The 20,481-nt window shown below is 43.8% G+C and overlaps 3 protein-coding genes across 4 annotated transcripts; 1 reads left to right on the top strand and 2 right to left on the bottom strand.

Annotated features, from left to right (window-relative positions):
- Nucleotides 1–1,468: 1,468 nt before the first annotated feature.
- Nucleotides 1,469–7,873, bottom strand: tbcc (tubulin folding cofactor C). The gene is made up of 2 exons (XM_073489107.1): nt 7,489–7,873; nt 1,469–3,830 (listed from the first exon to the last, which is right to left on the bottom strand). The coding sequence occupies exon 2, from the start codon at nt 3,684–3,686 to the stop codon at nt 2,661–2,663; it is 1,026 nt and encodes a 341-aa protein (XP_073345208.1). The 5' UTR covers nt 3,687–3,830; nt 7,489–7,873; the 3' UTR covers nt 1,469–2,660.
- Nucleotides 5,798–15,082, top strand: bicral (BICRA like chromatin remodeling complex associated protein). Of its 2 annotated transcripts, none has more exons than XM_073489103.1 (13): nt 5,798–5,813; nt 8,023–8,076; nt 8,260–8,305; nt 8,904–8,952; nt 9,069–9,134; nt 9,451–10,713; nt 10,793–10,841; nt 10,943–10,983; nt 11,107–11,156; nt 11,289–11,434; nt 11,554–11,648; nt 11,737–11,839; nt 12,079–15,082. In XM_073489103.1, the coding sequence occupies exons 3-13, from the start codon at nt 8,265–8,267 to the stop codon at nt 12,555–12,557; spliced, it is 2,382 nt and encodes a 793-aa protein (XP_073345204.1). In that variant the 5' UTR covers nt 5,798–5,813; nt 8,023–8,076; nt 8,260–8,264; the 3' UTR covers nt 12,558–15,082. The 2 variants fall into 2 exon arrangements, with proteins under 2 accessions (XP_073345204.1, XP_073345206.1); XM_073489105.1 differs by lacking the exon at nt 5,798–5,813 and adding an exon at nt 6,394–7,537.
- Nucleotides 14,917–20,176, bottom strand: LOC141015160 (uncharacterized). Its single transcript, XM_073489106.1, has 5 exons — nt 19,904–20,176; nt 17,707–19,044; nt 17,146–17,256; nt 16,438–16,554; nt 14,917–16,347 (listed from the first exon to the last, which is right to left on the bottom strand). The coding sequence occupies exons 1-5, from the start codon at nt 19,911–19,913 to the stop codon at nt 16,319–16,321; spliced, it is 1,605 nt and encodes a 534-aa protein (XP_073345207.1). The 5' UTR covers nt 19,914–20,176; the 3' UTR covers nt 14,917–16,318.
- Between the last annotated feature and the right edge of the window lie 305 nt (nt 20,177–20,481).

The raw sequence follows: 20,481 nt of genomic DNA, 5'->3' as shown, positions 1-20,481 counted from the left end.
ACACAACAATAAATATGGACGTTAATCTTGCGAGCTAATACATGGGGTTTAAGCGCTCCAAATGATCTTAATGTCTTATTGTCACTTTCTATCTTGGCAGTAAGAATCAACACTATGTCTGGCACAAACATGAGCCAGATGCTTATGCAGATCAAAGTGGAGCCTTTCCCTGAACGACTTCTGTTCCGACTCCTTCAAAACATCACTTTGACCTCACATGAGGGTTGCAGCGACGCTTAACGACACGTCACAGCTGAACGGTTGTTGTTCCCGCAAAATGCTATTCAGAGTAGTCACTGCACAGCTTCCCGATGCCTCTTTCATTACATCTTTCATCCACTTTTTGTAACTCCTTTCATGTTTTTCTAGTGTTGTTGAGCAGGAACTCCGTAATTGCATCTCATTTCAATAGGTTATCATTTTAAAATACAAAGTAGGGACTGGATTTAGTTACATTCTGTGAGGTCGAGGCAGCACAGAGGAGTTATTCACAGCCGGTGGTGTCCAGCAGCATAAAGGCACAGCACTGAAGGAAAAGGCTTTCTATCAGGCCTTATTCAAGTCCCACTGTAAGAGGTTCAGGGGTTTAGTCATTAATAACACATCTGGGGAACAGGAAGCCGAAAATTACAATAAGTACTTTGTGAAAAGTTAAAAATGATTTGCATTGCTGACATCATTAAGTCCATTCAGGTGTTCGGGTGATAGACTCATTATGCCTAAATATCCACCACGACTCCTGGAACGCTAATAAATGACCCTCGACTAACAATTCACACATTTTGAGAACACGTTTTGTTGGTACAGGAAGACTGCTGGCAGCAATTTCCACCTTATTCATACCACAACTTAAAATAAAGTTTTGTGACATGTAAATTCTCTGTAAAAGTAAATCAGCAGGGGGTAAACTGTTTTAAAAAGTTTGAGTGCGCAGAAAGTACAGACCAGTTTATACCAGGCATGTCTGTCAATGTTAAAGTAAAAGTACCAATCAGCCCCTTATTTCAGCTTCGCAACTGAGAATTTTTTATTTTCCTTTTTAATGTGACGGTAAAGTAAATGTCTAAAGGTTTTGGACCGACCGTTAGATGAAGCAAGTGTTCTGGAGATGTCAGCAAGGGCTTAAGAAAATTATGATTGGCATTTTTAACTATTTTTGTTTGATAAAGAAAATATTCACCAAATTGCTCAAAATTGAAAATCAATGTTAGTTGCAGCCCTAGTTAACTACACTCAGTTGCCAGTTTATTAAGTACACCTTACCTTAGATAATACCGTATTATACATTCCTGCAATAATGCTATAACGTTCAGTTTTGTTTACGCTGTCTCAGAGAAGTCTTGATGTTAACTTTATTGACCTTTTGGAGGATGGATTGTGTGTGAGGTGTTTCTGTTATGTAGCCGGCCCTCAAACTGTATGGACAAAATAATAGAAACTGGGGGTGTAAACAAGTAACTTCAACATGTTTTTTTCACATGAATCACATTTTTATTTTGTATTTTAGTTTCAACTGTTCGCCACACGTTAGCAGAGGAATTCAGGCCTGTGATTTACACCAACATAGTGTCACAGCAGTTTGTGAATCGTCTGGAAATATAATTGACAGGATTCATGTGCGTGGCCGTCGATTTTAAGCTGAACTGAATTGATTTTGTGCTCCAACAATGGAATTTCAAACATCTACTGAGCATATTCCAAAAAACATAACAGAGCAACACATCTCAAGTTAAGGCCAAAATAGTCACATGTAAACGCTCTGGAGAAGGCACTGTGCTGAAACATGTCACTGTTGATCTATTATGATGTGAGACACATAAACATGTCCTCCCCATGGAGCTGAGTTGGTGGATGGCAGGTGTTGAAGTCCAGTCCACCAGGACTGCATCCAGTCTGTGATGAGATTTAGGCGACACAAATACTTTGGTTACGGTTAGGAAAAGATATTCTAAGTTTGGGAATGCTAATCTGTAAGATTCACTTTGGTTGAAGTCGATGAAAGATCATAATTTCTCTTAAATGTTAAGTAGGAAAAAAACTCCCTCGCACTGTCCACTTCACATGCAAATCAAGTTTAATGAAAACAATGTTTCGGTACTTAGACCATCATCAGGATATCTATGTGAAGATAACCTGATGAAGGACAAGTAATGTAATTAAACTTCATTGAAAGTGGAGTGGACAGTGTGCAGGAGTTTTTTCTTCTTGATTTTGTCGGCCCTCCGTCTTCTCCTACGCGCCTGACAATCCTAAGGTGTGCAAAAGCTGTACTCTATATTGAATGTTAATTAAAACCAGTTGGTGAAATATTAATGAAATCTTACAAAATGCGTACATGGACATGGAATTTTCTGTGCCATGGACAATATTGTGCCCACGTATACAAATCCTATAGATTATACTTCGTTAACTGCTGTGATACTGCTTGTGTGTATATCTGGATTTGTATTTAAATATCTTAGTGCTTTAACATACAAACAGCCCATTTCTCAGCTCTGTAGAGATGTAACAGTGCAACACATTCAGTGGATGGTATCTGTTGACAACAGCAGCGTCAAGTACAACCAAACTTTACAGTCAGTGCTTCAAAAGAAAAACATTTGATTTGATCGTTTCATTGATGTGTATTTTGGCAAACACAGGTTTTAAATGTCTCATTTTTAGGGGTCCCAGCTGGTTTTCCTGTCTTCCTCTGGGATGACAGTCCAGTTAGGGGACGGCGTCCCTGCAGCGAGCCAGTTGAAGTCGTCCACCTGGCTCCAGTTGTTCCGGTCCTGGTCCAAGCCAGACACGGTGAAGTCCTCGTCCAGGGTGGGGTAAGACCAGGAGAATGGGGCGAAGCTCACCCCGCGACAGTCCTCTATGATGGCTCGGCTGGTGACGTGCAGATACACCTGTGTGTCCGTGGTGTTGTGGGTCCGCAGCTGCTGACAGGGGAAGGCCAGGGTGCTGTTCCTACACTGATCGATGAACACCGAGCTGGACACGGGCCCGCACAGGATCTCACAGCTGTCGATGTGCTTCAGGTGCAGCGTGCTGGGGGATCCGAACAGGCGAACCTTGCAGTTTGTCAGGTGAGTCAACAGGACATCTCGTTTCTGGATCTCCTCTGCTGTCTTTGTCAGGCGCTCGTTCTCCATGTTGGAGAAGCAGGTCTGCTCAGAAGCTGCAGCTCCATCCACCTTGGTGTTACCAGACTCAGACTCGGCATCAGGTGATGGTGTGTCTGGTGTAGAGACTTTATCTGCTGCTTTAGTGCGAGACCGGAAGGCAAACTTCTTCTTGGGCATGGCCTCCTCTCTGGTCTCAGTGATGGAGGTCTGGAGCTTCTGGAGAGCAGCCTGGGCTTGTCTCAGGTCGTACTGCGTTAGAAACATCATGCTGTCGTTCAGAAACTTCTGTAGCTGGAGTGTTTTGGCCGTCGCCTCCTCCAGCCTTTGGGTCACCACGGCCCGGTCCGCTCCGGAGCAGCTGGACAGCAGCTCCTCGACAGACGCCCGCTCCGTGTTGAAGGCGCTGAAGAAGTACTCGCCCTTCTCCTCCGCGACAGACTGGCTCTCTTTAGCTTCCTTCCTCCGCTCGGCGTCCTCCACCCTCGTCTGGTGCCGTTTCTGAAGCCGCTCATGTATTTTAGCGGCACCGCTTTCGCCGGCGAGCCCGGTCTCCCGGATCATCTCAGCCTCCATGTTGTTGTTGTTGCAGCGTCAGTGTATGCGGAAGTGATGGCGTCACACTTTCTTCTTCGCGGTTCTTGTAAGCCAGACTTAGAGGCGCACACCGCCACCTAGTGTTCTGGAGGGCGTCACTGCAGGACATCATCTGGATAATGACTGTAAATTACAAGTAAAAATCATATAAAAACCTAATATTTATTAATAATAACACACCTTTAAACCCCCAGATTAAATACTTCATCAAATATATTAGGTAATTGCTGAGGTGCCTGTCTAAAATTATTATTTTTAACTGTTAGTGGCAAAAAATATATAACCAAGAGTTGACTATATATAATCATTCTCTTTATAAGTAACAATAAGGCCTGGAGCTTTGACAAAATATATTTTGGTACGAAAATAATGCCAAAAAAAGAATATTTTGAATTATTAAAATTGGTGTTGCCAGTAAGGGTTAAGTAAGCCAGCCAGGACATGTGTATAAATGTCAATATGGCCAGGCATGTTGACATATCTACAGGTGTTACAGTTTAAAATATTAAATACACACACTCATCTCTTTTCTACCTGTTTTTAAAAACGTATATACAAAAGACCAGTACCTATATATTTTGAGTATGTACTACTTGTATTTTGTGTCATACATGAGCTACAATAAGTGGACATGACACAACTTCCATACTCATGTGCTATTTACTTTTATGTTTTCCTTATATTGTATATATGTGGACACATTTGTTATGTGTATCTTGGTTTATAGCAAACACCATATAAAAAAAATCAAATCAAATAATAAAAAAATCTCAACCTGTCTATAAAACAGCTAATTAACATTTACCATCATCCAAATAACCTTGTCAAGCTCTATTTTTTTTTAATTTTAAAAAAAAAGTTAAATTCTCCCTTTCTATACATTACAGTAGGCTATATATATATTTATAATACTTTTATACAGTCTGCAGAGGCATATCACAGGAAGAAAGACAAAGTGAGATGGGATAATAAGGCTAATATTTAAATCTTTGACACACAACAACAAAATGAGTACCTACAGTATAAAATTAAACTTTTGATTATCATCTAAGCATTAAAATTTGAGGATTACAAGGTAACTATGGGCTGAGTTTTAATCTTATTTATAACACATTTCATGCAAAGCTGCCATTTTGTGTCATGTGCTATTTAAACTTTTGGTTTCTTTAATGTTTTCCATGTTTTTGATGATCATCTAAGCATTAAAATTTGAGGATTACAAGGTAACTATGGGCTGAGTTTTATTCGATCACAAATCGTGATTTAATCTTATTTATAACACATTTCGTGCAAAGCTGCCATTTTGTGTCATGTGCTATTTAAACTTTTGGTTTCTTTAATGTTTTCCATGTTTTTGATTATCATCTAAGCATTAAAATTTGAGGATTACAAGGTAACTATGGGCTGAGTTTTATTCGATCACAAATCGTGATTTAATCTTATTTATAACACATTTTGTGCAAAGCTGCCATTTTGTGTCATGTGCTATTTAAACTTTTGGTTTCTTTGATGTTTTCCACGTTTCTGATGATCCTCTAAGCATTAAAATGTGAAGATTACAAGGTAACTATGGGCTGAGTTTTATTCGATCACAAATCGTGATTTAATCTTATTTATAACACATTTTGTGCAAAGCTGCCATTTTGTGTCATGTGCTATTTAAACTTTTGGTTTCTTTAATGTTTTCCACGTTTCTGATGATCCTCTAAGCATTAAAATGTGAAGATTACAAAGTAAACACCGGCTGAGAGTTGACTTTGAGCAGCAGTAACCACGGTCGTACCTGAGCTACGTCAAGGTGTGTCAGACACACACACACACACCACAGAGGCCCGCCCTCTACCGACGGCGATGATTAACTCCAATAACATTTACGTACAATTCACGCGGGCAAGTGCAAAGACCCCGTTATTAGTTTAACTCACTGTGACAAACCTATAAAAAACGCGTGTTTATTAATTGTTTGTGTGTTGTGTTGTGTTGAGACGGTCGCGTGCCGCCGCCGGGCACTGATGATCTGGGTCGCTCGTTCCGTGCGCTGCCCCAACCAACCCGTGCGGCGATGGCGAGGAAACCCCGTTGACAAGGCACTGCTTTTTCATGACGGTGAGTTTCCCTTTGAGTGTATTATAATTTTGTGATAAAAATTTCAAGGAAAAAACACACACAGCCTCCTTCCTCCCTTTCCTTCAGGGAGGGAAGAGAGTTTGAGCGGAGAGAAAAATCCATCCGAGGCAGAACGAGGAGACGGCGAGAGAAAATACATGAGTGGGAGAGGGAGAAGGAGGAGGAGGAGAAGGAGGGGGGAGCAAATTAAAAGTTGCCAAATGGAGATATTGGGTTTCAAGAGGAGTGAGACGGGAGTGAAGGGTTCGCCTCTTCGACTCGTCTTTATGTTTTGCTAATCGGGATTAATATGTGCGGCGCGACGCGGTTCCGTCCCGCAGTTTTTTTTTTCTCTCCGCCGGATTCCCGCCGACGTTTCTCTCCCCCCCCCCGAGCCGCCGTCGCCGCCGCGGCTAGCTAACCGACAACAGGCCGGTGTTGTTGTTTTAATCGTTAAACAAAGATGCCGCGGAGCGTCCGGTCCGGAGAGCCGCCCGAACCGGGAGACGGGGCTGCTTCTTCGCGGTTCTCCCCGACCCGCCCCACACACGGTTGAAACGCGTCGGGTCGACATATCCAGAACAAATGTGACGTGATGAGCCGCATGGAGGACAAATGAAAGCCTCCCCAGCAGAGGCAGAAAACATCACGTCAGCGACGACCGGCTGCGGGCTGGACGACGACGACGACGGGCGGTTTTTGTGCTGCTTGAATGCGATTATCTTTCTGTCGATTCAGTCTATTTTTGGAAATAAAACTTGCGAGCTGTGTGCGTTCGCGGGTCCGCCAAACCCGCCGCCGCAGCGCCGGCAGACTAGCTTGAGGGCTGCGTCGGAAAACACGCACGCCCGGGCGGATTTCGGAGGCTGAATTTGGGCTCTAAATGACAGAAAATGTTCAAACTTCTTGGATTAGGCGGCTTTATTATGAAAGCCCTGATCCAAACTGACAATTCGGCTGCAAATTCGGCGCTTTTGGGCCATTAAAAAAGCTCGTTTTGTCAACATAAGCGCTGTTTTACCCCCTTTTTTAAACGAAGCTAACGCTGGTTGTTTTTGTTGAATGCTAAACTAGAGACGGGTTGTTTTTTTTTAGGTGGTTTTTTAATGATAATGGAGTTCAGCACATTTAGTCAGTTATTCCCAAACAACCCGTCCACAGTTGGAGCTTCTTGTTAAATTAAAATATCAGTGTTAATCTTTCGGTTTCCGTCTTTTCTCCCTCGCTAAGCTGCGTCCCCATGAAGGACAAAGGAGCCTCACGGGGCTGCAGCAGCCTTTCACGCGTTGTTGAGGAAAACGTCGTCGGTGTGGATACTAAACAAACAAATCGATATTCTGTGATTATAACTCGCTTTGGCAGGTTTTTTAGTGTTTGAATAGTCAGCGTGCAGTCAGCTGAAACACCGTAATGTGCCCACAAACCGCCGCTCTTTGTTTCCCCCCCTCGACCAAAGATGGAGGCTGAGCGCGGCCGTGAAGAACAGCTTGTGTCATGGCAGCAGCCATTTTGTTGCATTGCAGCTGAAAACGTCGTGCAGCCTCAGGGACTCACAACACGTCTCCACTTCCTCACAGCCGCACCAAAAAACAACCTCTGATCACTTACAGACCACTTCTTCTTCAAAAAAAAAAATGCTGAATGAGTGACTGAATGCATTTTCTCATTATCTTACCATGTGCTCCACATTTGCTTCAGTACAACTATCAACATCAAAAAAATGGGTAAAATATCTTCACATCCAAACACTTAACAACCCCATTACTCCGCTCATGGGCTTGTTTTTGGTCCCCCCCTTTTTGCTTATTTATTTGCGCCAGGATAGCTGCATATTAGTGCTGGCTGACACAACATAAAGCCAACACGTCTTTATATGTTGAAAGTCAAACAACTATTCCTGGTATAAATGGAGAAGGGTGGAGTTATTTACACTCAGATGCCCCTTTACACTTTGTGCAGACTGGAAAGACAACCAATGTGGGACAGCAGAGGAGGGTGATGGGTGGGAGTAAACATCTGTAGGTGGGGAGGAAGGCCATCCTGTTTTGCCTACATACAAACCTCCCACAGCACTGAGTAACATATCTGTCCCCCCCCCCTTTAATTTCACACACCTATCTCTTTTTTTGTGTGTCTCCAACACTCCCACAGCCTGTTTCTCACACTTGTAACTGTGTAATCTTACTAAATGCAGTTTCTCACCCTGCAGCCCAGGAAACAAAGGGTGTTAAATGACTGAATCCATGCTTCCTGCAGGAAATCTGTGAGTGAGCAGTCCTTACTACTGACATACTGATACAGACGCTGAGCTCTTACAGTTTAAACACTGCTACCTCAGAATAAAAAACACAAACACAAGTCACCAGTTGAGGTTTCATTGCCATATCAGCCATTGGTCCGTGCAAATATTACATTTCTACCCCCCCCCTCTCCTCCGTGATTTCAGGTGTCATGGATGATGAGGACGATCGCCATCTTCTGGATATTTTAGGGTAAAAAAACGCTCTATGAAACATGACATTTACATTATACACATACAATCGCTTTATAAGTAGATGCACTGACGTTTGGCAGTTCACAGTGTGGCCACACAGGGCACCGGGGCGTGGCGTCGCACATGAGCCAAAAACTATCAAGTATTTTCATTGGCAGCACTAGTGCGCCTGAAATTGAGCAGTATTATGAGGTTATTTTGATTTCTTGTTGTGTGTACCCAGATTTAAAGGAGGAAAAACATGTATTTTTACTTTTATTTCTGTTTACAATCATTTACAAGATGTATTAAAAATGATGTGCTGGTGAACCTAAATGATAAAGTTAGGCGCACCAGTGCAACAAGTATGAAAGTTAGTCTGGAGCCACACATGTTTACATCTGACTAAGGCTCCTCTTTGACATTAAAGTATCTGCAAACTCAGTTTTTTCCTCTTTTGTTGAATAAAGGAAGTTAATAATCTAATGGGGATCTATTTTTAAGCATGTGTTAACACTCTATTTCTCAATTTTCACACCACACACAAGTGAAAGTCACACAATGTGTATTAGGTTCGTTCGAGGTGCCTAACGATCTTTTCTGTGCCCCGTTTTCAGAGATGTGGATGCACTGAATGATTATCTCCACGGCAGCAACAGCAAGTCTGTGAGTGATGCGTTCACAGTCATTCCTCACAAAGTCTGTCTCAGTCACTACTTCACTTTGATGCACAAACAAACCGCTCAGTCTCCGTTTAACTCTCATGTGTTTTGTTTCTGCAGATTGAGGAGGACGATGTAACAAATGCAGCTTACGGGTCGGATGGCTCCTTCTTCGCGAGTGACACGGTGAGTGTAACTGTTTATATTAACAAAAGCTCGCTTACACCTTCAGCTTAGAAGCTACAGTGAATATTTTAGCTCTGAAAAGGGTGTAAATAATGTATTTTCAAATCAATTTTTGATCTTGAGGCTTCTTGAGACTTGTATTACACCGTGGATGTTGTTTTTTATGAGACGAAAATGTTAAAAATTATAAAAAGTTTCTGGTTTTCTAAAGTTTTACAGACGTATGACACAGAGCTAGAGGAATGCTGTCTAACATGCAGTTCACATGCAAATAGTTTTGCGCTTTCTGCTCATTTCTTCTAAATGCTTCATTCAGACTGGCTCCAACACCGGCCTCAAGGATGGCTCTTCTTCAATGGGTGAATTCGGCGAGGATTCGGCAGGGGCAGGCCTCCAGCTCTCCAGCAGCCTTTCATTTATCGAGGATGAATTGGGGCCGGAGACGTCCCCCGGAGGGGTGGATCTCGGGGGAGAGGACCAGCCCTTCGACATCCTCCAGAAGTCCCTCATGGAGGCCGATATCACGGAGCAGACGTTGGCTCAGGAGGCCTTACTGGACTCCCAGCCTGCTCCCACTCTGGTGCAGGCTCCTGTTCCCTTCCAGTCCCAGCTGGTCTCTGGGGGTTATGGAGGGGGAGTGGGCATGGTAACCACGGCGACAGCTGCGTTCCCTGCTGGCCAGTTCCTTCAAGGGGTGTCCCAGCTGCCAAATGGCTCCGCCCAGCACATCCAGGTGTTGGGCTCGTTTGGGACGGGTGGTGGTGTGATGACTCTGAGCAGCTTGGAGAGATCTCCTCAGATTGTGCTGAGGCAGGGGGCGCCTGTGTCTGCAGCAGGGCCCCCGGCAGGGGGGCAGGTGTTTGCCCCGACACAAGGGCAGGTAGGCCAAGTGGGTTTACCTTTCAAAAACATCCCCGTTCAAAATATCATCATCCAGAGAGGCCCGGGAGGGACCCAGACTCTTGTAAGACCTATCCAGCCTAAACCCCTTCAAGCTGGGGCTCAGACTGTCTACAGCCTGGGTCTCCAGCCCACTCCCGCCACCATGGCTAACGTAGTTAACGCTAACACTGCTGCTCCTGGACAGTACACAGCCAACGGCTCCATAGTCGTGCAGCCGCCCCTGGAGCAGCAGCAGGCCCAATCAAACATACCACCTGGACAGTTCTTGCTGCCCGGCTCTTTGGCGCTCACTCCGGCCAACACCATCCACAACGGCCCCGCCGACCCCAACGCAAACGCCCTACTTACCGGTCAGAATGCGGTGCAGATTGTTGCGGGGCAGAACTTCGCTGCACCGACAGGAGGCCAGCTAATTTTGAATCAGGGAGTAGTCGGTGGGGGTCAGGTTGGAGTGACTCAAACATGGACAGGAGTTTCCTGTGCGAGCTCCGCCGCTGTGCAGACATCGTGCGCTCCTGGGCGGCTGACTCTGGTTGGCCCGGCGACGGCGGGGATCAGCGGTCAAGGGCAGGTGACGGCGAGCCCTGTTCAGCGCCTTCTAGTGACTCAGTCTCAGAATTGCACTTCTCTGTCGCCTATACCTGGTACTGTGACACAGGAACAAGACTTCAGACAGGTAGAAAGTTGTATTACATTCGCTTTAATTTTATTATTTCCTGAAAACTGGTGTCTGACTGAGATCACTTATTTTTCAGAACTCTTCATCACCTGCTCTCAAACAGGCGCAGCTCGGCAGCATTCATGGTAACGAAGGCTGATTGATTTTTGTCACGTACATATTGAAATGTAATCTTCTGCACTTTGACCTAATGAGGTTGCTTTGTTGTCTGTACGATCTCTCTCAGCCATGACGACCATGAATCAAGATTCAACGCTAAACTCTCAGGTATATCTCTCATTCTCATTTGTTTTGCCCTCATGTCGGTCTTTATTTTAAGGTGAATTATACTGATAGAGACAATATGGGTGGTATTATGACAACTTTGATATTTAAACTGTCTTTCTATAGGTCAGTGCTCAGAAGAGACCTGCCCTTCCACCACTTACAAGAGGAGGAATGTGAGTTTTTTGACCCATCTGATATTATTTAGATCTTCTCTCTTTTTTCATTTGTCAGGTTTGATGTTGTCTTATGTTTGCATTCAGCCATTAAAGGAGCTTGTGTTTTTTTTCCCCCTGTCGTCTCTGTAGGATTTTACAACAGTTGAGGAAGGATCATGCTGGAGTTCAGACCCCAGATCGGCGTCGATTTGCTTCAATCGAGGATTCGCTGCAAAGACTCCTCCCTTACCACGTGTTTCAGGGAGCTCCACCCAGCCAGGATGAGTTCTCACAGGGTACGGCCTTGAATTCATTACCTTTACCCTAAATCTGAGAAACTGCATCCTCATTTTTCAGCATGTTTATGCCTGTATTTGTGAAATTTAAGCATCTTTATCTGTGGGTTTTTCTGCAGTGGATGAAGAATTTGAGGCAGTTGCAACTCAGGTGCTAATGAGGACCCAGTCCATGGTCAACAAATACAGACGGCTACTGATGGTGGAGGCCGAGGTAAGAAAACACGCATGAGCAACTGGTTGTATGTTTTTCATGTTGTGACAAGCACAGGCTGAACAGGTTGCCTCTCCCTTTCCTGCAGCGTTCCAGTCCGTCATCAGAGATGGTGATGATCGACAGGACCTTCAACCAAGAGGAGCGCAGCAACCTGACACAAGACAAACGCATGGTACTCGTGGATCCAGGTAAAAACAAAGAGAAGAGTAAAGACATTTGGAGCAAATCATTGCCATTTTTGAGACACAAGAGGTGAACGTTTTTTTTCATGCACTGGTCAAGGAGATTTCATCTATTTTTCTTGTCTTCTTTCAGACCAGGAGAAGGAAAATGTTCAAAATGCACATTTAGGCATTTATTCTAGCAAGCAACTGTGGAAGTTTGATGTTGATATCTGTTAATTATTCCTCTGTTCTTTGTCTTACAGACGCCTTCCTGGAAGACTTCTGTTGTGGGATGAAATCCAAACGTTTCCAGGAACCCGTCCCCTCCCAGTCGTTGTCCAGCTGTAGTTTGACTCAGTCAGACAGAGGCTCTACGGAGCCGCCGTACAGGACAGACTCCCAACCCGGGTATGGAGACCCGGGAGGGGGCGGGGCTGCAGGTGCAGGTACAGGTACAGGTGCGGTAGATAAACTCCACCCTCCACACTTAGACAACAAGAGCGTCCTGGAACTGAAGAGATCGCAGCAACACTTGGGGCCCAGCAGCACCAGCAACAACAACAGCAGCAGTCACCCCCAAGGTAACCGCTCACCTTTTGCAGCAACGCCGGGCGGACAGACGCACTACCAGGTGTCTCCCCACCTGACCCAGCCCCAGTTCCCCCCGCAGCTCACATCACCCCCTCACCCCGACACAGACTCTGCTCTCGAGGCTGCAGTCAACAGCATCTTGGAATGTTAAGACTGATGCTCCAAATCATCCCTGATGTTCAGTTTCGAATTTGTTTATGTGTGTGGGTATGTTTTGTTCTGTCCGTCTCCTTGTTGTAACCCTGTGTGAAGAAAGGTCAACTCTTCTTCCAGGTCTGTTATCTTTTGTGATACCATCTCCGGCCATGTAGCATATAATTTGTTCTTTATGTTTTTGTTTTTTGAGGCATGACGTAGGAGTCAGCGACTCCGCCGAGGTGCCCGGTGGACGCAGGCACTTAAAAATCACCTATAAAGATCCGGGAATGTGTGCAATGCAACGGACTCGCAGACGGAAGCGTTTTGTTTATTTGAACCTTATCTTAAAGTAGCTTGAAGATAAGAGTGTCCCTCTCTTCACACACACATACACACACACGTCATTTAATATTTTGTGCCAGTTTATTTCCCCCACTACCTATGCTGAAAACAGGGATGAAGAGGAGGGACTTTGTGCCTAATTCTAGGTTTTTATTTTGAAGTGTTTACATGAAGAAAACATCCATGCACCCAGTTCACCACATGCTTAGGTACAATGTGTTCGGTAGGTTTATGGTTCAGAGGGGTAGATTTTCCTTTAGAGACACAAATTGCACTAAACGTACTGTTGCTTATTTCAGGAACGATATGAGTATGAGGCTCTTGTTGATTTACAGCGTACGCTAGGCTAAACAGAATGTGAACATTTGGAACTGAACCAAAATCTACCCGCCTGCTTTCAGCTGCCTGCAACAAGGATAACCTCGTAATCACACTAGAAAACCAGTCAAGCTAGTCACATTATTCACATATAGTAGTGTTACTGTACTCTTACTGTGCTTGAATCACATTTTCTTTGGCATTTGTTTTGTTTGTACCTTAAAGGTATGCGAGCCCCGACACAGACACAGACACAAGGACAATTCTCAACCACTTTTTATCATTTCGCGGTGTGTTTGTGTCCGGGGAGCTGAGTCCTCAGATTGAGGAGGATATGTTACAATATGTTTTTTTATTTCAATTTTTATTTCCTCATTTTTAGAAATGACATTTTAAAAAAAAAGACGACTGTTTTTTTTGTTTGTTGTGACGTGTTCCCCCGAGCATTGATTGTATGTATATTTGTCTGCCTTCTGCATACAGTATAATGATATATTGATCATATCTATCTATGCTTTACTACCTTCACGTCTGTCTAGTGTGTGTGTGTGTGTGTTAGTCTGCGCACACACACACACACACACACACACTGGTGTATGACTATGTTTCATGTAGTTTGGTTGTTTGATTGCCACACTCTTGACTTTATTCCCATTGTTCGCTCATTGTCCCCCCCCACGATGTTTCCCTCTCCAGTGTTTCCTTTCAAACATTTCCTCTTTCAGCAGCGCAACCAAAATTCATAACAGGAGAGAGAGCGGTCTTATCCAGAATCACTGTCAGATCTCAAAGCTGTAGTGTTTTCCTCTGAAGCTGACCCCAGCTCCCACTGTGTTTTAGTTTTGTTTTCACTTCGTTTTTAGAGTTAAGAACTAGTTCAATCCTACCGAAGAGGATGAGGGCCACTCTGACTTTTCTTTTCTAAATTCAGACTTTTTTTCTCAGGATTCTGAGTCTGAGTCTGAATTCCTGAATGAAATGCTCAGTGGTCCTTATCTTCTTCTGTAAAATCCTGAATTTTGGCTTTGTACTTTTGTTTTTACCTTCTTTAAAAAAAATCTGCACTAAGCATGAAAGACTGACTTCTGCCAAACCCAACAACAGGACCAAAGCTCATCGTGTTAAACGCTCTTGGGGTTGATTCTGGATAGCGTCGCCCTCCCTCCTGTAAACGTGTCTGTGAAATATGCTTGCCAATAGGCTACTGGAGCAGACTGAAGGCCTTCTATGTGGGTTTTGTGTTTGAGTGCCAGTGGCCATCGCAGCCCGCCTGTATCTCTGCCTATAGACCTCTTATATCTACCAATGCACACTGAGAAAACTTTCTGCTTTGAACACAAATCTCTAGCGACATGTACGGTCCACGTGAGATTTGCTAGCGGTTGCTGCAAGACTTTGTGCCTCTATAGCACTTAATCCAAGTTTTAGACCCGCACAAAGTAGGGACGTGTCCGGTGTTTTGGTGAAACATTGTGTTATCTTGATGCATATCAGTGTCTGAGGGCCTGGTAGGAACATACTGTGCTTTTTTCTCCCCTGTTTAAGTGCAGAGATGTGTTTTTTTTTTTCTGCCTCCATTTTCACTGTTATTTTGTCTCACTTGATTTGTATAGTTTGTCGTTTTGTATAAAAATGAAAAGTGAAACACAAAATATTTATAATTTTTGTATGGAGAAAAAAAAAAGAAGAATGTAAAACACACACAAAAAAAGTGAGAAAATGGAAATTATTTTTTATTGTGTTGGCTGAGAAGCGACGTCAGGAAAAAAAAAAACAAACGTTACAAAAATACTGTCATTTCTTCATTTGTAGCTAATGTGTGTTCACTACAGCGGCGAGGAGAGTCAACAATAAATTCATTTTGAATACAACAACAAACTGGTCCGGTCCAGCTCAGAGCCTCCTTCAGTGTCCCTCCATTACTATTCTGTGAGTGTTCACACGCTGGCACTGACGAGCTCAGCATGCATAATAACATCATGTGACGGGGGGAAGCATTCGAGAAAGAAAAACAGATTTGTAACCCTCTGCTACACAGATAAGATCTCTTCACGGATACTGGTGTCAGGACATTTTGAATTTCATGTTCCTCTACATCTGGGCCGCCAGAGTAAGATTTTATCGAGTTAAAAAAATCTGTTGGTTCCCTTTAATCCTCTCACGGACCTCAGCACCAATGCCTCTGCACAAAGGAGCAAAGAAAACTCTGCATAGCAAACATTTGAGCCTCCGTGGGTTCAGTAACGCGGCACAACAATGACACCTAGTGGAGCCTGTGGGACGCACATGATGAACACAAAAAAATCACAACAAGAGGAATTACAAGCAGTTCCTCTTCTCAAACTAAAATCAGACACACAGCAAACTAAATAAGATAAACATAGATACGTATATAAATAATCTGAAATAAAATAACGTATTTGATACGAGTCACAGTGTCCAGAGGAGTTCATGTGAGATGCTCTGTGCAGCTGTGCAGGAATAGTTCTGGAAAATTTGCTTTGTCAGTTTCATGTAAATGTAAATATGAAGCGACGGCCAGCATCTGGTTAGCTTTAGCTTAGCATAATGACTGGAACCAGGGGGAAACAGCTAGCCTGGCTCTGACAAATGGTAAAATTTAACATCTGAAGTCTCTATCCAAGAGACATTTCACCACTTGACTCATAGTTTTTGGTCAGGTGGTTAGTCAAGCATCTAAATAAGGTCGTTAGTGGAAGAGTTGTTACTATATGAAAGCATCAAATATGCATTTTTAGATGAATAAGATGCATAAACTTTGAATTAACGTGACGTTATATGTGAGCTTCTCCTGTATTTCTTGGCTCTAAGCAGTTGCCAGGCAACAAGCAGACTCCAGGAAGTGAAGTGAAAAATCATATCGACACTTCTTCACCTCAGTTTCTGTTTGGACTGAACAAACAAGTTATAAGTACGTTAATACTCTAAATAAAAGGTTGTGGTGGAGTTTGTTACCATTTAACAGAGCCAGGCTACCGATCTCCCCCCTGTTTCTAGTCTTTGTGCTCATTTTATATTATTAATAGAAAAGATGCCAACAAGTTGTGACTCCTTGCTCTGCAGAAGCAGCAGCTCAGTCATCTTCTCTGTGCCTCAGTGGTGCTTCCTCCAGCGGTCATGCTCTGCAGAAACAAAAACCATCGACGTGCTCGTTATCTCCAGATCTACTCGGCTCGACATGAATCAACACTGTGAGTAATCCACACACTTACTGATGTGAGGGTAACTCCAGGTGTAGCTGAGCACACAGTATCCTGCTAACAACATGCCCAGACCGCCTACACCACCTTTCTTCACGTTGATGTACCTCCTGTAATACCACTGCCAGCCTGAGGGGGGCACAGGAGAGCAGCGACATTATTAAAATCATAGTTTGACTTTTCAGCCGTAAAGTTATTCACTTTCTTGCAAAGAGAAGATTGATATTACTGCTGGTTAGTTTAGCGTAGCATAGCACAAAGCCTCGAAATAGGTAAAACAGCTAGCATAGCTCTGCCCTGAGGTAACAAAACCCACCTACTGAGACGTTTAAAGCTCAGTTATTAACGTGTTGTAAGTAGTTTATTCAAAGATACCTGTAAAACAGACATGTTGTAGTTTTACACGGCTGTTACATGTCAGACTGTCTCTCGGTTGGGACCGGTGATTTCCTCGAGGGTTAGCCGGATTTTGCTATCAACCAACTTGACAACTTGTAATTTGTACATGTAGTTGTTGCACTTGTTAAAGAAACAATATATGACGTGTATGTGTGTGTGAGCTTTACAGGTGCTGACAGGTGTTTCCCCTGTTTCTGGTCTTTACGCTAAGCTAAGCTAGTCGGTTGCTGGTTGTAACTTCATATTTAACAGACAGGTACCACAGTGGAGTGTTTTATGAGTGATACATACTGTACATCTGTATTTGTGTGTGATATTCACCTCTTTGCACCATCTCCACCACGTCTCTCGGATGGCTGGGAGTTTTGCAGGCCAGCCACTCAGGTAACTCCCTCAGCCTCACCTGTCCGAGACTCCGCTGTGTCAGAACACCTGTAAGTTAATTAATGACGAGAATCAGTGCAAATCAAAAACACTTTCCTCTCTAATTTCACTGTAATTTTCTGTACTAGAGCTGATGTGACACCTGAGTTTCGGTACAGAAACCAGCTCTCAGTAACTCAGTCTGAAGATTAAAAACATGTTTTTCTTTGAAACCCTTTTTAATTTTTAATGGAGACATTCTGCTCATTTTCAGGTTCATCATTGTATCTTGTGTTACTGCTAGAATAGGTTTACATGCTTTAGTCAGTGTTCTCATACTGTCTCTGATTTAGCTCCTGACTCATGTAGCTCAGACTTATGGGCGAGTTATCAGGAACATACATCAGTTTTCACACCACAGTTCACCTCGAAACTTGCTTATCGCTGCAACCCTCATCTGTATCACTCAAAGTTCAGAAGTTCGACACCCTGCCCGTCTTTTTACTGGCAAATACTGACCTTTAGATCCGTGATCGGCAGTGTTGTGGTTCCTGATCCCGAGCTGTGACTTCTCCCTCATCAGCCCATCATCAGCTCTCAGAGTCTCCACCCTCGGCAGTGAAGTTTGTGGTGCCAGAGGGAAAAGATGGGGGCTGGAAAGCTGGCTGAGTGGTGGTGATATTGTGGGGAGTCCTGCCACCTTCAGCCCCTCGGTCGTGCTGACTGTTTGTGGAGGAAACTTTGCTTGGCTCACCTGAGACAACAGGTGGGGACTTGTAGGGGAGGCTGGCTCAGACTGAGGGGAACCATCGTGTCGCAGAGAGATTAAAGATGTTTGTTTGGGCTTAACTGATTGCAGCTCAGTATGTTGTGAGCTGCTGCTGGACGGAGATTTAGTCGTAACCAAGCAACTATCAGCATCTTGAGACTGAGACCTGAGACCAGTACCAGGTCTGGGATCATCAGTAGTTCTAATCTGGTTCAAGATGCTGGACTGACGGCTGCTGTGAGCTCGGCCTAACGTGGCTTTAACATCCTGGAGGGTAATCCTGGCCTGGTGAGCACTTCCTGATTTCAAGAACAACTTATTCACAGATAAATCATCAAATTCTTCCTTGTTGTCGTCCAAGAAGTCGTTTCTTCCACGAGGTTTTGCGCTACTTTGATTTTCTTTAGAGTCCAGAGAGCTCGAGGTGTCTTTGGTTGTGGAATGGGTTTGTGCCACTTTCTTCATCTTTGTCGCTTTAATTTTAGAGGCACTTTTGGGTTTGGTGTCTGAGGACAAAAAGGCAGGATGGGCGTCGTCTTTTACCAAGTCTGTGTCGGGATTAGTTTTGGTCTCTGTTTGAGGATCTGTTACAAAGGGAGCTGAACCTGAGGGCAGGTCCTCTGTGGCAGAAACCTGTTTGGACTTTGCAGCTTCTATCAAAGCACGTAGACTCTGCTTTTTGGGCTTAGAGATGGTGGGAGGTAGAGACGGTGAATGTGACTGGGTGGGGACGGGGGGAATGGTGGCTGTCTTGATTTGTTTGGACAGCTTCTGTTTCTTCTTCTTAGTTGATGGTGGAAGTGATTCAGAACTCAGGGACAATGAAGATGATGTATCTGCACTCTGTGAGGGTGTTTCTGGTGACGATGACATCTTTTTACTCTTCTTTGCAGCCACTGACAGCCTCTGTGTGGACAGCGTCTCCTCTGCTGTAGGCTCGGTCGAGGGTGTGACCAGCCGTGATGATGACGTCTGATTTACCGTGACGTCATGTTTGGTTGGAGGTGTTTTGGAGCTCGCTGCTGCCTTGCAATGTGGCAGGTGGGTCTTCAACCTTTTGTAGGTTTTCCCGCAGAATGGGCACACCTCTGTGGGAAGACAGTGACAGAGCAGCTCTCATGTGGTTAAAACAATCTACAGGGATGTAGTTTCCATTTATTTACACTATCGGTTAATCTGCAGATCATTTCCTTCCATGACATGTTATAAAATAGTGAAAAATGCCTGTTGCAATTTCCAAGAGCCTAATTTCAAATTGCCTGTATTGTCTGAGCGACATTTAAAACTGTAGAGCTGCAGCGATAAGTTGATTCATTCACAACAATTAAATGAATCGCCAACTATTTTGATATTCAATTAATCGGAGTATTTTTTTTTTAAGAAAAAAGAGAAAAATACCCGAAACAAATATAGCGCATATCGTTAGCTAGTTAGCTCAGTTAGCCGTGCAGCTAGTGATCCGGACTGGGAGCTCAGAGTGGTATTGCGAGAAAGGACGTGCCGGGGCTAGCTGGTTAGCATGCTAACTTCAGTAGACGTCTCTCCTACACAACACATCTTTCACGTTACGTCAAAACACTTATTTCTTTACATTGTGTTGATCACTTCTGTTTATTTAAGTTTTAGGAGGCGGTGCCAACCACTGGATGACCCACAGCCCAAATAATCAACAGGTCACTGGGCAATGAAAATAATGATTAGCTGCAGCCCTAAAAAAAACTATAATCAGTTTATTATTATGATGCAATGACAAATAAAAAGCATCAAACCAGACAATATCTGAAATGTTTGCTCTAATAACCCAAATGATCAAAACAGTCACAATTAAATAATAACACAGACAGATGTATTATAATAAATAATAATAATACTACAGACATATAACACTGACTGTATTTAGGTCACGTGATGTTTACGTGATGAACAACATTGTGACACTTCACTTACCTGAGCTCATTTTGCACGCGCGTGTAAAAACAGCCAATCAGGGTGAAGCATGATCCCAAAGGTGGAAGAGGAGCGTCACAGAAGCAGCGACAGCAACGCGACGTGACTTCAGTTCAAACATTAAACTTTAAAACACTTTGTCAGACACGTTGTTGCATTCAGGGTCAGAAGTGTTGCTGTAACTGTTGCTGTGCGGGGGAAGGACCCTTTGGGTGGCGCCTCGGGAGCCTGAGTGTAAATGAGTTAGCTTTAGCTTTAGCTAGCTGAATTATCGCCGTTTAATTTAAACTTGATGGCTAATTAGCGGGTTATAATGTAACTGTCCGGTACAGTTAATAATAATAGCGGTTATTAACCTGTGTGATCATGTAGTGATCTGTTCAGTGGGCGTGGTGCGTCCACTTCCTGTTCGTTGTAAATTGAGATGATTCACTCCTGCCCTCTTCCGCCTTCGCGTGGATCCCCGAACAAACCGCTACGTTTTCTGGATGTATTCTGGCAAAGTTCCCACTAAAACCTCAGATACTTCCGTCGGAGGGGGGAATTCAGTTGTCTACGTCTGTATTTACGATGTTAAT

Source organism: Pagrus major, chromosome 20, assembly GCF_040436345.1.
Source record: "Pagrus major chromosome 20, Pma_NU_1.0".
NCBI lineage: Eukaryota > Metazoa > Chordata > Actinopteri > Spariformes > Sparidae > Pagrus > Pagrus major.
Note: the sequence above shows the minus strand (reverse complement) of the source record. Positions and strands in the feature narration are given on the sequence as shown.